The following is a 12,061-nucleotide window of genomic DNA, read 5'->3' on the forward strand; positions in this document are numbered from 1 at the left end:
CAGCGTGGGCCAAGGACAGATTGAATATGTCTGTGATCACTCCTGCAAGCTCCCCAGAACACGCTCTGAGAACACGCCCGGGGATGCCATCAGGGCCTGCAGCCTTGTGGACATTGATCCTGCTCAGCACCGCTCCTACATCGGTGGGGGAGAGAGTCAGAGGTTGGTGGTCTGGCGTCATGTCTGCTTTGGTTGTGGTTGTGGGGTTCCCTCGCTCAAAACGAGCATAAAAGTTGTTGAGCTCGTTTAGGAAGGAGACATCAGAGGATGCGGGAGAGGGTTTGGTGGTCCTGTAGTCTGTGATGGTCTGGAGTCCTTGCCACATGCGTCGGGGGTTGGAGTTGGAGAAGTGTTCTTCTACCTTCTTTTTGTAATGGTGTTTGGCTTTTTTGATGCCCTTCTTTAGATTAGCCCTGGCTGTACTGTAGGCGTGTGCATCTCCTGACCTAAAGGCAGTGTTGCGGGCCTTCAGGAGGAGACGAACATCCCGGTTGGGGTACATGGTGATCCGTTTCTGGGTGGTGACACTGTCTGTGGTTTTGGAGATGTAATCCAGTACAGATGAGGCGTACTGGTCCAGGTCTGTGTGGGTGAACATATTCCAGTCTGTGTTTTTAAATCTGTCCTGGAGCACTGCGTCTGTCCCCTCTGGCCACACTTTAATTGTCCTCACAGCAGGTTTCACACGTTGGATGAGTGGTGAATACCGAGGTGTGAGGAACAGGGAGAGATGGTCCGATTGTCCAATGTGGGGGAGGGGTGTGGCTTTGTAGGCTCCAGCCAGGTTGGAATACACATGGTCTAAAGTCTTGTCTCCTCTGGTGTGGCAGGAGACATGTTGGTGGAATCTGGGGAGGACTGTCTTTAAGTTGGTGTGGTTGAAGTCGCCAGCAACAATAAAAGCAGCCTCGGGGTGTTTATTCTGGTGTTTGTTAATGGCTGCAGAAAGTTCTTTCATGGCCAACCTAGCATTAGCGTCGGGGGGTATATACACGGCAGTGAGTATGATCGAAGTGAATTCTCTGGGGAGATAATAAGGTCTGCATTTGACCATTAAAAACTCCGCATTAGGTGAGCAGTGACTCTCAGTAGTAGTGGAGTTCATGCACCAAGCATTGTTAATATAAATGCACAAACCTCCACCTCTGGTCTTGCCGGAGTCATCTGCTAGCCTGTCGGCTCGGTGTGTGTGGCGTCCTGCTAACTCGATAGCATTGTCCGGGCAGCTGTTGTTCAGCCATGTTTCGGTGAAAAACATGACATTTGAGTCCATAATCCGTCTGTTGTTAGTGATGGAGAGCCGTATCTCATCCATTTTGTTTGCCAGAGAACGGACATTGGCGAGAAAAATACTGGGTAAAGGCAGCCGGTGTGGTGTTAGCTTTAGCTTAGCCCGTAGCCCTCCGCGCCTACCTCGCCTTTGTTTACGATCTCGGCGCCGTCTGCGTGCACTTCCGCCCAGCCGGGGAGAGTGGGCAGCCTCCGGTGTTCTGGAGATCTCTGGGGTGAGTCGGAGATCGGCGACTATATTCCTATATTATTTTAGGTGATCCCTCCCAAAGCATCAGTTACTGCCAGCCTGTTGACATTCTGATACGAATGTCTTTAGAGAGGTGCCAGATATACCCTTTCCATATGCGCCTTGACTGCTGAAATATCGTGCACATGAATAATAGATGAAGCAGCACTGGCATTAGTGGATTAGTGCAGTACATCTTATTTTGTATCCTTTTTGTAGCTGTGTATTTAAACTTTGCTTCCTTTGGTTTTCATTCATGTTTTGTTGATAGTCTAAGTAACACTACACCTGGTTAGGTTTAGGCTCTGAAAAATACTTTGTTATGTGGTTGAAGTAAAAATATTGCCCCTGCAAATGATTAAACCTACAAGTTAGAAAATTAAAGTTGGCTACTGTATTTAAAAGTGACAGCAAGGGGTTCTTTTCAGGTGTAAACATCTGGAGAGTTTGGAGTGACAGGCCCACGTTCCTATAGCCTAAACCCAGATATCAAAGGGGTGATTGTGCATTATTCAGAAAGGCAAACAGCTTTGACAGCATTCCACTTTCAATGCCCTGGAAATGTGAAGAATCTGAATATTTTGCTGACTTGGTGTAATGCATGTAATGCATATTAGGTGTTCATGAGGTATGGAGAACAGAGACCTAGAGACAACTAAAAACACTTGCCTTTTCAGCATGCTAGCTGCATATATAAGAACGCCTATATCAATGTTTGAGTAGTGGTCAGAAGAACGTAAAAAGGTATACTGAGGATAAACCAAGCCAATTCCGCTATACCTGGTGCGCGTAAGAAAATTATCAATATGTTTTTTGTTACATTTTTGTTTGGTGGTGTGGTTTTTCTAATGTGAAATATGTGCTGTGGCTCCAAAAAGTTGGAAAATACTGCCCTTTATAAACAAAATTACTGATTGCATTATGAAGAATTATCAACAACAACATTTTTATACCACACACAAAACACATTTTTATCCATTATACATTAGTATGCAGCCTTTCTCTATATCCACAGTACTTTGCTGTGCTATAAATTGCATATACAGTGCACCCTGAAAAATGATCCTAAAACCTGGGACACTGCAGTTCATGGTCAGCCTTTGAATGGTGTCTTTTCTGCTTTGTATGTCATCTGGCATACTTCTGAACAGTAATGTATTGGAAAGTGTAAGTTGTATTTATAAGCGTCACTATTAAGATTTATTATTAACCTTTTTTACCTAGAAGTGAAACTCTTGAGGATAAGTATTTCTTCTGTGTACATGTGAGAGACAACATTATGATTTTGTCCAGTCCCATTGTTTGTTTTTTTAATCTTAGAAAGTTTTCTTTTGAACCTTGGTATTATACTTCATAGTTTAATGTGAACTTCTCCTATTAACTGCTTTAGAAGGTAGTCATTAGTGGTAAAAACTGGAATATATTTTATTTTACTTCACATTAGGGAAGTAATGTGATTGTTTTTTTCTTTTAGGGGTAATGTATTCCTTTTATATTAAAGAGCTTTCAGTAAGTCTGTGGCCTGGTTTAACCTATCACACACAGCAAGCAAAGATGACAAAAAAGTGTATAATGGCAAGAAAAGGAAAAATATATTAGTAAACAAGTATAGGTGGAGGACTGGGTAGGTTGTCAGTACTTGTATATTAAGAACTGTTCTTGACCTGAAATGCTTCTTCATAAAGTCCTCCAAATTTATACACTCCATACTATCTTTCCAAATCCTGAAAATATGACTTGTTCCCAGATTCTGTAGTGCCTTTGACTCTCCAAAATGATTACACCATGTTCCCAAGCGGGGGTAAGATAGCTACAACTGTGTGCATCAAAGCCATGCCATTTCACAGACACTTGAAGAGTGCATCTCGACTTTTATAAGTGACTGTACACACACACACACTCCCTCAAATCATTTCCGATAATTCCCCAGCTCCTCATACACTCACTCAAACTTGAATGAGTTTTTTTTTTACACTCTGTAGCTCTCAAAAGGCATTCATATCAGCTAATTATGAAAAGGCAGCAGGCTGAGAAATGAGAAGACTCCCTAGCACACTGCCTGTATACAGGGAGTGCAGAATTATTAGGCAAGTTGTATTTTTGAGGAATAATTTTATTATTGAACAACAACCATGTTCTCAATGAACCCAAAAAACTCATTAATATCAAAGCTGAATGTTTTTGGAAGTAGTTTTTAGTTTGTTTTTAGTTTTAGCTATTTTAGGGGGATATCTGTGTGTGCAGGTGACTATTACTGTGCATAATTATTAGGCCACGTAACAAAAAACAGATATATACCCATTTCAATTATTTATTTTTACCAGTGAAACCAATATAACATCTCCACATTCACAAATATACATTTCTGACATTCAAAAACAAAACAAAAACAAATCAGCGACCAACATAGCCACCTTTCTTTGCAAGGACACTCAAAAGCCTGCCATCCATGGATTCTGTCAGTGTTTTGATCTGTTCACCATCAACCTTGCGTGCAGCAGCAACCACAGCCTCCCAGACACTGTTCAGAGAGGTGTACTGTTTTCCCTCCTTGTAAAACTCACATTTGATGATGGACCACAGGTTCTCAATGGGGTTCAGATCAGGTGAACAAGGTGGCCATGTCATTAGTTTTTCTTCTTTTATACCCTTTCTTGCCAGCCACGCTGTGGAGTACTTGGACGAGTGTGATGGAGCATTGTCCTGCATGAAAATCATGTTTTTCTTGAAGGATGCAGACTTCTTCCTGTACCACTGCTTGAAGAAGGTGTCTTCCAGAAACTGGCAGTAGGACTGGGAGTTGAGCTTGACTCCATCCTCAACCCGAAAAGGCCCCACAAGCTCATCTTTGATGATACCAGCCCAAACCAGTACTCCACCTCCACCTTGCTGGCGTCTGAGTCGGACTGGAGCTCTCTGCCCTTTACCAATCCAGCCACGGGCCCATCCATCTGGCCCATCAAGACTCACTCTCATTTCATCAGTCCATAAAACCTTAGAAAAACCAGTCTTGAGATATTTCTTGGCCCAGTCTTGACGTTTCAGCTTGTGTGTCTTGTTCAGTGGTGGTCGTCTTGGCCATGTCTCTGAGTATTGCACACCTTGTGCTTTTGGGCACTCCAGTGATATTGCAGCTCTGAAATATGGCCAAACTGGTGGCAAGTGGCATCTTGGCAGCTGCACGCTTGACTTTTCTCAGTTCATATTACTAAAAGATGGAAACGAGATAATTAATTAGTTTGGTGAATGAGGGAGCAGAATTTTCACTTCATGGTTAACCCTGGATTTTCTGTACAATAAAAGAGGTTTTCTTCTTACTGGGGTAAGGTGGTGTGGTAACTTACACTGAGAGCCTTAGAGAGCAACAGATATGGATGGTTGAGTGATTCCTAGAAGATCCTTCAGACCTCTGCCAGGAGAGTAGGAGGGTCTTTCTCCTTTCTACCCATTGTTTTTTATCAGCTTTGCTTCTTTGTCTCTGTGAGGTTAAGCCAGGCCACACAGATATAATTATAGCTCTTTATTGTCAAAGGAGCTTGCAAAGAAAAGCGTCTGGACTTCTTTAAGTTGCTTGAAGACGTTTCACCTCTCATCCGAGAAGCTTCTTCAGTTCTAAGGTTAAATGGGGGAGAGTCCCAGATTTAAACCTAGTGGGAGTAACCCCCCACAGAGGGACAAAAGGACCCCCTGATTGATGATCTTTTAATCGCCTGAGCCAAGGTGTGAAAATGGGTGTGGGTCCCAATCAGCCAGGGTTTCGGGTGAGCTCATTGTGAAACCTGGCCCCACCTTATCATGCGAATTCCTGAGGTCAGATGGCCCAGGATGTGAGTGGGCGTTAAGGCGTCTGGGGAGGGAACTCAAAACTGGATTATAGATGGCAGACAGTTGGTGTCGTAAACCACCGCCTCTGTTCAAAGATGGTCACTCACAGTGGACATAGATGGCTTCTTTCACTCCTCTTTCAAACCATCTGTCCTCTCTGTCCAAAATGTGAACATTGGCATCCTCAAAAGAGTGTCCTTTATCCTTAAGATGCAGATGGACTGCTGAGTCTTGTCCTGTGGAGGTGGCTCTTCTGTGTTGTGCCATGCGCTTGTGAAGTGGCTGTTTGGTCTCTCCAATGTAGAGGTCTGGGCATTCCTCGCTGCACTGTACAGCATACACCACATTGTTAAGTCTGTGTTTTGGCGTTTTGTCTTTCGGGTGAACCAGTTTTTGTCTGAGTGTGTTGCTGGGTCTGAAATGCACCAGGATGTCATGCTTGGAGAAAACTCTCCTGAGTTTTTCTGATACACCGGCTACATAGGGGATGACAATGTTGTTGCGTCTGTCCTTCTTATCCTCCCTCGCTGGTGTCTGATCTTCTTTTCTGTGCCTCTTTGCTGACTTTAAGAACGCCCATTTAGGATTGCCGCACGTTTTGAGTGCTTCCTTTTGAGTGGAGATTGTCAGAAAACGACTACAAGAAGACAGCTCCTTGGAAGACAGGACCAACTTCACACCCGATCAGATTTGCACACTGTTAGACCTCTGCCTTACCAGAACATACTTCAAATACAACGAAGGCTTCTACAGACAAAAACATGGCTGTGCCATGGACTCCCCCGTGTCACCTATTGTAGCCAACCTTTACATGGAAGAAGTGGAAAGGAAGGCTCTTGGCTCTTTCAAAGGAAGAGTACCCAGCCACTGGTACAGATATGTAGACGACACCTGGGTCAAAATCAAGACACAAGAAGTGGAATCCTTCACTGTGCACATTAACGCTGTGGATTAAAACATCAAGTTCACCAGGGAAGACACAAAGGACGACTGTTTGCCTTTCCTGGACTGCGCTGTGCACATTGAAGAGAACGGCAACCTTAACATAGAACCGGAAGCCCACACACACGGACCAGTACCTCCTCTTTGACTCCCATCACCCTCTGGAACACAAACTTGGAGTAATTAGGACGCTTTTCTTTGCAAGCTCCTTTGACTACAATGACCTGGATGACTGAGAACCTTCACAGACATAAAGCTCTTTATTATAAAAAGAATAACTCTAAAAGAGAAAAAAGGCATTATTGCTCAACGAGTCCATCATCAGTTGCCATCTGGTCAAAGTTTCCATGGTCTTTAGGGATCGTATTTATACGTATAGAAAGCTGACAAAAAGCAGTTCAAATATATATCATATTTAGTTACTATGATAAGAACTGATCATGCAGGATGATGGCACTAAACCTGTCTAGTCACTGCGTTATGCCTCATTTTATGTAACTATGTGTTTTGTTAGATAGCAATGTCTTTTTTCTTTCCTCGGTCAAATGAACCAAAGTCTAAAAGAGCCTTTAGCGCCTCATTTACTATTCACTCATCCATATCACTCATACCATTATTACTGATAAATAACAAAATCATTCTGGTGAAAGACTTTTAGGGTCTCAGCATGCCTCGAATTACCTGTGATCTGCTGTCTGATCACTTTGAAGGGCAAATGTTTTTATAGTTAATCCAAATGACCAAACTCAGAGGCAAGGAATTTGGACGAACCGTCCCCTTGGCAGTTTTATTCTGCTTTCTTGTTCTAATGCCAAGAACTCTCTTGGTGGTGCCCATTAGTGTCTTTGTCCTGTAGATAATAAAACTTGAACTGTCAGAAGTCTTTCATGATGTTGCGCTTGGTTGTACACGTCAGATGTTACAAGAAGTAGTGAGTAGAAATGAAGGAACAGAGTCTGAGTGAAATTCATAGCCTGCTTACATTCACACCTCAGTACTCCTTGATTCATCAATTTTAAGGAATTAAAGTTGAAAGGCCCCAAGACGTAACTGATTCTGCCTTTGGAAAGTGGCTTCACACACTGTTAGATTAGAGAACCCTTTGTTTGACGCATAAAAAGGCCTAGCAAGGCCTAGCTTTGATGGCTTTGTATATCCATTCTGTTTTTCTTTCACAGTGCCTGTTTACCCAGTGATTATCTTATTGCACTCCTTGTTAGGACATCGTTAAAACACAGCCCGCAGAGCGAGCCACACACTGCTCGATTCAACATTGATCCCTCTCCATCACACAGTCACACTTATTCAGTACTGCTGCCACTGTTGATGGCATGAGTTGTCGGCACAGTAAATAAAGCTGGGCAGATGGCTCTTCTTGCTTGCTTCACAAACCTCATTTTAGACAGGACTAAAGAAAACTTGAATAACAGACATTTGAGTTTCACAAAAAGGATCTCATTGTGACTAAAAGCATAAAAAGCACTTAATTAGCAATGAATGCTGTATTTTGTCAATTTTCTATGTATAGACAACTTCAGTGATCCAACTTTGTTATGTATGTGCATTTTCGCACTACATAGTTTTACTTATAAAAAACAAATTACACAGTTCTTATACACATTTTTACCAATGAATTTCCATGACTTTAGAATGATGTTTCATTTAACCTACTAAAAATATCTGTTGTAAACGTATATTTCATTCTGTTAAAAATTGAGTTTTCTGTCCCACTGTCACAAGAGTTTGCTTATGAGGGGGTATCTATTATTGTAGGGTTTTTACAACATGGCATGCCTTGAGGCAACTATTGTTGTCTATAACCCTATATAGATAAAATTGAATTGAAGTGAACATGAAGGAAATCAAAAGGTACACCCTCATCTCATATTAACCAGTTTTAAATTGAACAGTTTTCTACTGCATAAGCTTTTGGGGGTTTTTTTTAATCTAAAGTTCAAACTCCTCACTCATTGTGTGATTCAGTATCTTGTCTGGCAGCCTTGGATTAAAGAACCAACCTTCTGACTAGCAGATGATCTGCTCTGCCTCCTAAGCTAACAGCCACCTTATTATCTCACTAAGATAATTCTGGTGAAAGACCATAGCTATGGAAAGCACCTAGCTGCTCCCATGTTTAGAATATCAAACATTTTGCAATCACTTTTTGTATGGTTTTTTTTTTTTTTGCCTGTCCCGTTTGGCTCTTTTGCCATCAGAATTGTTGTCTAAAGGCAAAGAAAGATGCCCAACGGATTTACTTTACCAAATTGACCTTGCCGTAATGGTCCATTTGATTCACCTTTTATTGTTTATTTTATTTTCACTTACTGAATATGGGACAGACTTGACTGGGGGAAAGAAGGGGAGAAAGAAAGAGGGAAAGAGAAACAGCTGAGAAGAGGGACGGGGGAGAAGGGCAAAAGACAAAAACCAACAGAATGGGATAAAATAAGCATTTTGTTGGTAAGAATGTGTGCAGTATCCAGTGTGTGAATGTGTGTGTGAATGGGTGGATGACTGGATATGTAAAGCGCTTTGGGGTCCTTAGGGACAAGTAAAGTGCTATACAAATACAGGCCATTTACCATTTACCATTTATCCCACATAGAAAACATGTCAAGACTCTGCAAACAAAGTATTGTTTGACCTAATATGAATGTTAGGTAGTTGATCATAACCATATTTCCATGGCTTTGCCAAAATTTTATGCGATTACTTTCAAAAATGAATTACACAAATCTTAGTTGTTTTTATCTCAAAAGACAATAATACTTTTAATTCAGAAATGTTTTAACAGAGCTACATTTCAAATATAAAACAGTACATGTGCTCTGTATTGATTCTAACGGTACATAAAATTTAGTATCTGATAAATAATTTTATCCATATTGCAGTTGGTTTAAAGAACTAATAATTTCAGTGAGTCTGCCAGGCCCGTAAACAATGGCAAACAATAGCTACAAGCTAGCTATGAGCTGAAAAAGTTACCTTAACATCTGATAGCTTTCTGAACCAAACAGAGGGACAATGTGAGAAACTGTACTGAAAATAAACTGAAATTACACCATGAAGTGGATACACCAGTTTTCTAGGATGCACTAGGTATTCAGCATTTAGCTAGTTGTGCTAATCACGCAGGTTTTAGACAGACAGTATAAAGGGCAACATAATCTAAATTCATTAAGTACCAAATGAAATCAACATTAGAAGTACCAAATGATAAGTCTAATGTTGATTTCTAGTCTTTTGATTGTTATTTAAGATTTCATTTGCTGACATCAGGGCAAGGCTCTTTTGTTATATCTGAAGACAGTTTCATGAGACTCTGCTTCTGTCTTGGTGATTCTGAACACTTCATCCTTTCCCACAGGTTCAGTATTGATGAAGGACGGACGTGGAACATTCACAACTTTACAAGCACCTCCGTGTTCGTCGATGGACTTCTGAGTGAGCCAGGAGATGAGACCCTGGTCATGACGTGAGTGAAAATTTCAATTTCAGTGCTTCTGCCAGAATGATAAAACACACTGTTCAGTTAAATTAACTGAAAAGGGTCTGAAATTTTAGGTGCCTTTTAAAAAAATACAAATTCAAACTTTCCTTTATGTAGCTGACAATATATTCTCTCATATTCCATATCTATTCAGCATTGTGGAGAAGAATTTAAATACCTTACATCTCCTACAATTTACCTTTTATTGTATCCTTAACTCTTCCTGTACTCGTATACGTTTTTAATAAGTTGTCTGAAAGGTCTACCGGGTAATAGAGTACATTTAAAGGAGCTCATTTTTCTTTTCCAATAAAGCAGTCCCCCTTTTTGGAGAGTGGCACCTAGTTTCTCTTCAGTTTCACATTAAAGCAGAGAATGATGGGAGCAGAGGACCCCTACATACTCACCTGCTGACATATTACTCCCATAGTCTGCTAAGTATTTGTGAACGCATCCTGAGCAGGCTTAGACTAGTACAGCAGTACAGGCAGCTTAGTTAGCGTCTACGGTGCTGTGCATAAGTCTTGAGCCATAAGCCCTCATTTCTTTATATACAGCTTGAAAGACAGTATTGTATGAACAGGGGTCGGATTCAGATTCGGATTTGCCACTCTCAGCCAAACGGCCTATGGGCGCCTGCTCATCCCAGTGAGCTAAACCAAGGCCTGAGAACCTTTACACTCTAACACAGCCTAATCACCTTCCTCTGTCTCACCATATCCCCTGCATCCTCATCTTTTACACTAACGCTCTGCTTGTCCTCCTTCACTAGGTCCATGGACCTCCTCTGTGATTGCTCTTATTTTCTTCTGCCTGGCAGCTTGATATACAGCATTATTTGTCCAAACTCTTTACTATCTCATTATTTGCCTCTCTAACATTGTCTTCAAAGTACTCAACCTGAGCCGTCTCTCTGATATACTAATTTCTAATACTGTCCATGTGGTCTCTCCCAACAAAAATTTGAGCATCAGCCTCATATTAGTTGAAACTGTCCATCTTCACTACCTCTGCTCCTTGTATTGTCACTCTTTCTCATTCACATTGCTTCTTCTGACTTTCACTCCTCTTCTCTCCAACGTATCCCTCCACCTTTCCAGGCTCTCCCACCTACTCCTCCCTACACAATCACAGTGTTAACTGTGAACATCTTTATCCACAAAGACTCCTGCCTGATTGCATCTGTCAGCTTGTCTATCACTGTTGTAAACAAGAAGGGGGTCAAAGCCAGTACCTGTTTGTAATTCCACCTGTCTCCCTGTCCTCATTCATGTCCTGGCCTCACGTACATTTCTGCCAATCCTGACTTCCTAATGCTGTAGCATAGAGTTTGGCAACCTATCATATTGTTTCTCGAAATCCTCAAAAGCATTTTGCAAAACCTTCTGACCTTTTCTGTACTTCCTGATCAGCACTTTCAAAGAAAATATTACATCTACCATCAACAGATTCATAGCTTATCGGTATCATCTTCATCAGTCTGTAATTACTATAACTCTTTTGTTCTTGAAAACTGGTACCACTACAGTTTTCGATTTCTTTGGCTTCTCACTCTATGAGTACTGAATATCAACTGCAGGTAGCTTTAGGTGCAGATGTCAGGCGTTCATATCTTTTTAGGCGTAAAGTCTGTCTTCTCTTGCTTGCTCTCTCTCTCTCTCTCTCTCACTCGCTCTCTCCAAATCTCTCCATCTCTAAGTTAGCAGGAGTGACACTTGTCACATCATCTTAGACTCCAGACCTTGGCACACAGATAAGACTCACTCCTAGCAGTAATCTGCTGAGAAGGGCAAAGAGATTGTCACACACACGCACAGATACACGCGCAGGCACACACACATGAGGAGGAGAGATCGAACATTCAAGCTCACTCACCATTATCAGAGATGTCAGGCACACAGCCTCTGGGCTGAGACACACTCAGACGCACACACGCACACACACACACACACACACACATATATATGTGCCATCCAACTGACTCCAGCGAGATAGGGTCGGCGGCCAAGGAAGGGTGTTGAGGGCAGCTCATGTCTGATAGATTAGCCAGGGTCTATATCCTTGCCACGGAGTTTCGATTTTTGATGGCGGAGGCTGCCATCCCGTAATGAAGTCTTTGAACAGTGACTTAGCACCAAGGACAGGTGGGGAGTAGAGCTCGTCCACCACTCATACTAATAACACCCAGTCAAATATCAGGACAGCACAGGCAGGTTTCTACTGCACATACTGCTTTGTGAGATCATGAAATCACCTCATTCTGCTGCTTCTAAACCACTTGT

General features: G+C 41.9%; 1 protein-coding gene across 5 annotated transcripts in view; it reads left to right on the forward strand.

The window, feature by feature from the left end:
- The window catches only part of LOC147336236 (VPS10 domain-containing receptor SorCS2-like), a 358,303-nt gene that overhangs the window by 331,082 nt on the left and 15,160 nt on the right, over positions 1-12,061 (forward strand). For all 5 annotated transcript variants that reach the window (XM_086285297.1, XM_086285293.1, XM_086285294.1 and 2 more), the window contains one exon: positions 9,657-9,764. In XM_086285297.1, the coding sequence (XP_086141423.1) occupies positions 9,657-9,764 (108 nt within the window). The remainder of the gene's footprint in view (positions 1-9,656; positions 9,765-12,061) is intronic.

The sequence above is a fragment of the Aulonocara sp. 'chitande type north' Nkhata Bay genome, linkage group LG3 (genome assembly GCF_057382095.1).
Source record: "Aulonocara sp. 'chitande type north' Nkhata Bay isolate Kocher_YH1m ecotype deep benthic linkage group LG3, A_spYH_male_GT1.1, whole genome shotgun sequence".
Lineage (NCBI taxonomy): Eukaryota > Metazoa > Chordata > Actinopteri > Cichliformes > Cichlidae > Aulonocara > Aulonocara sp. 'chitande type north' Nkhata Bay.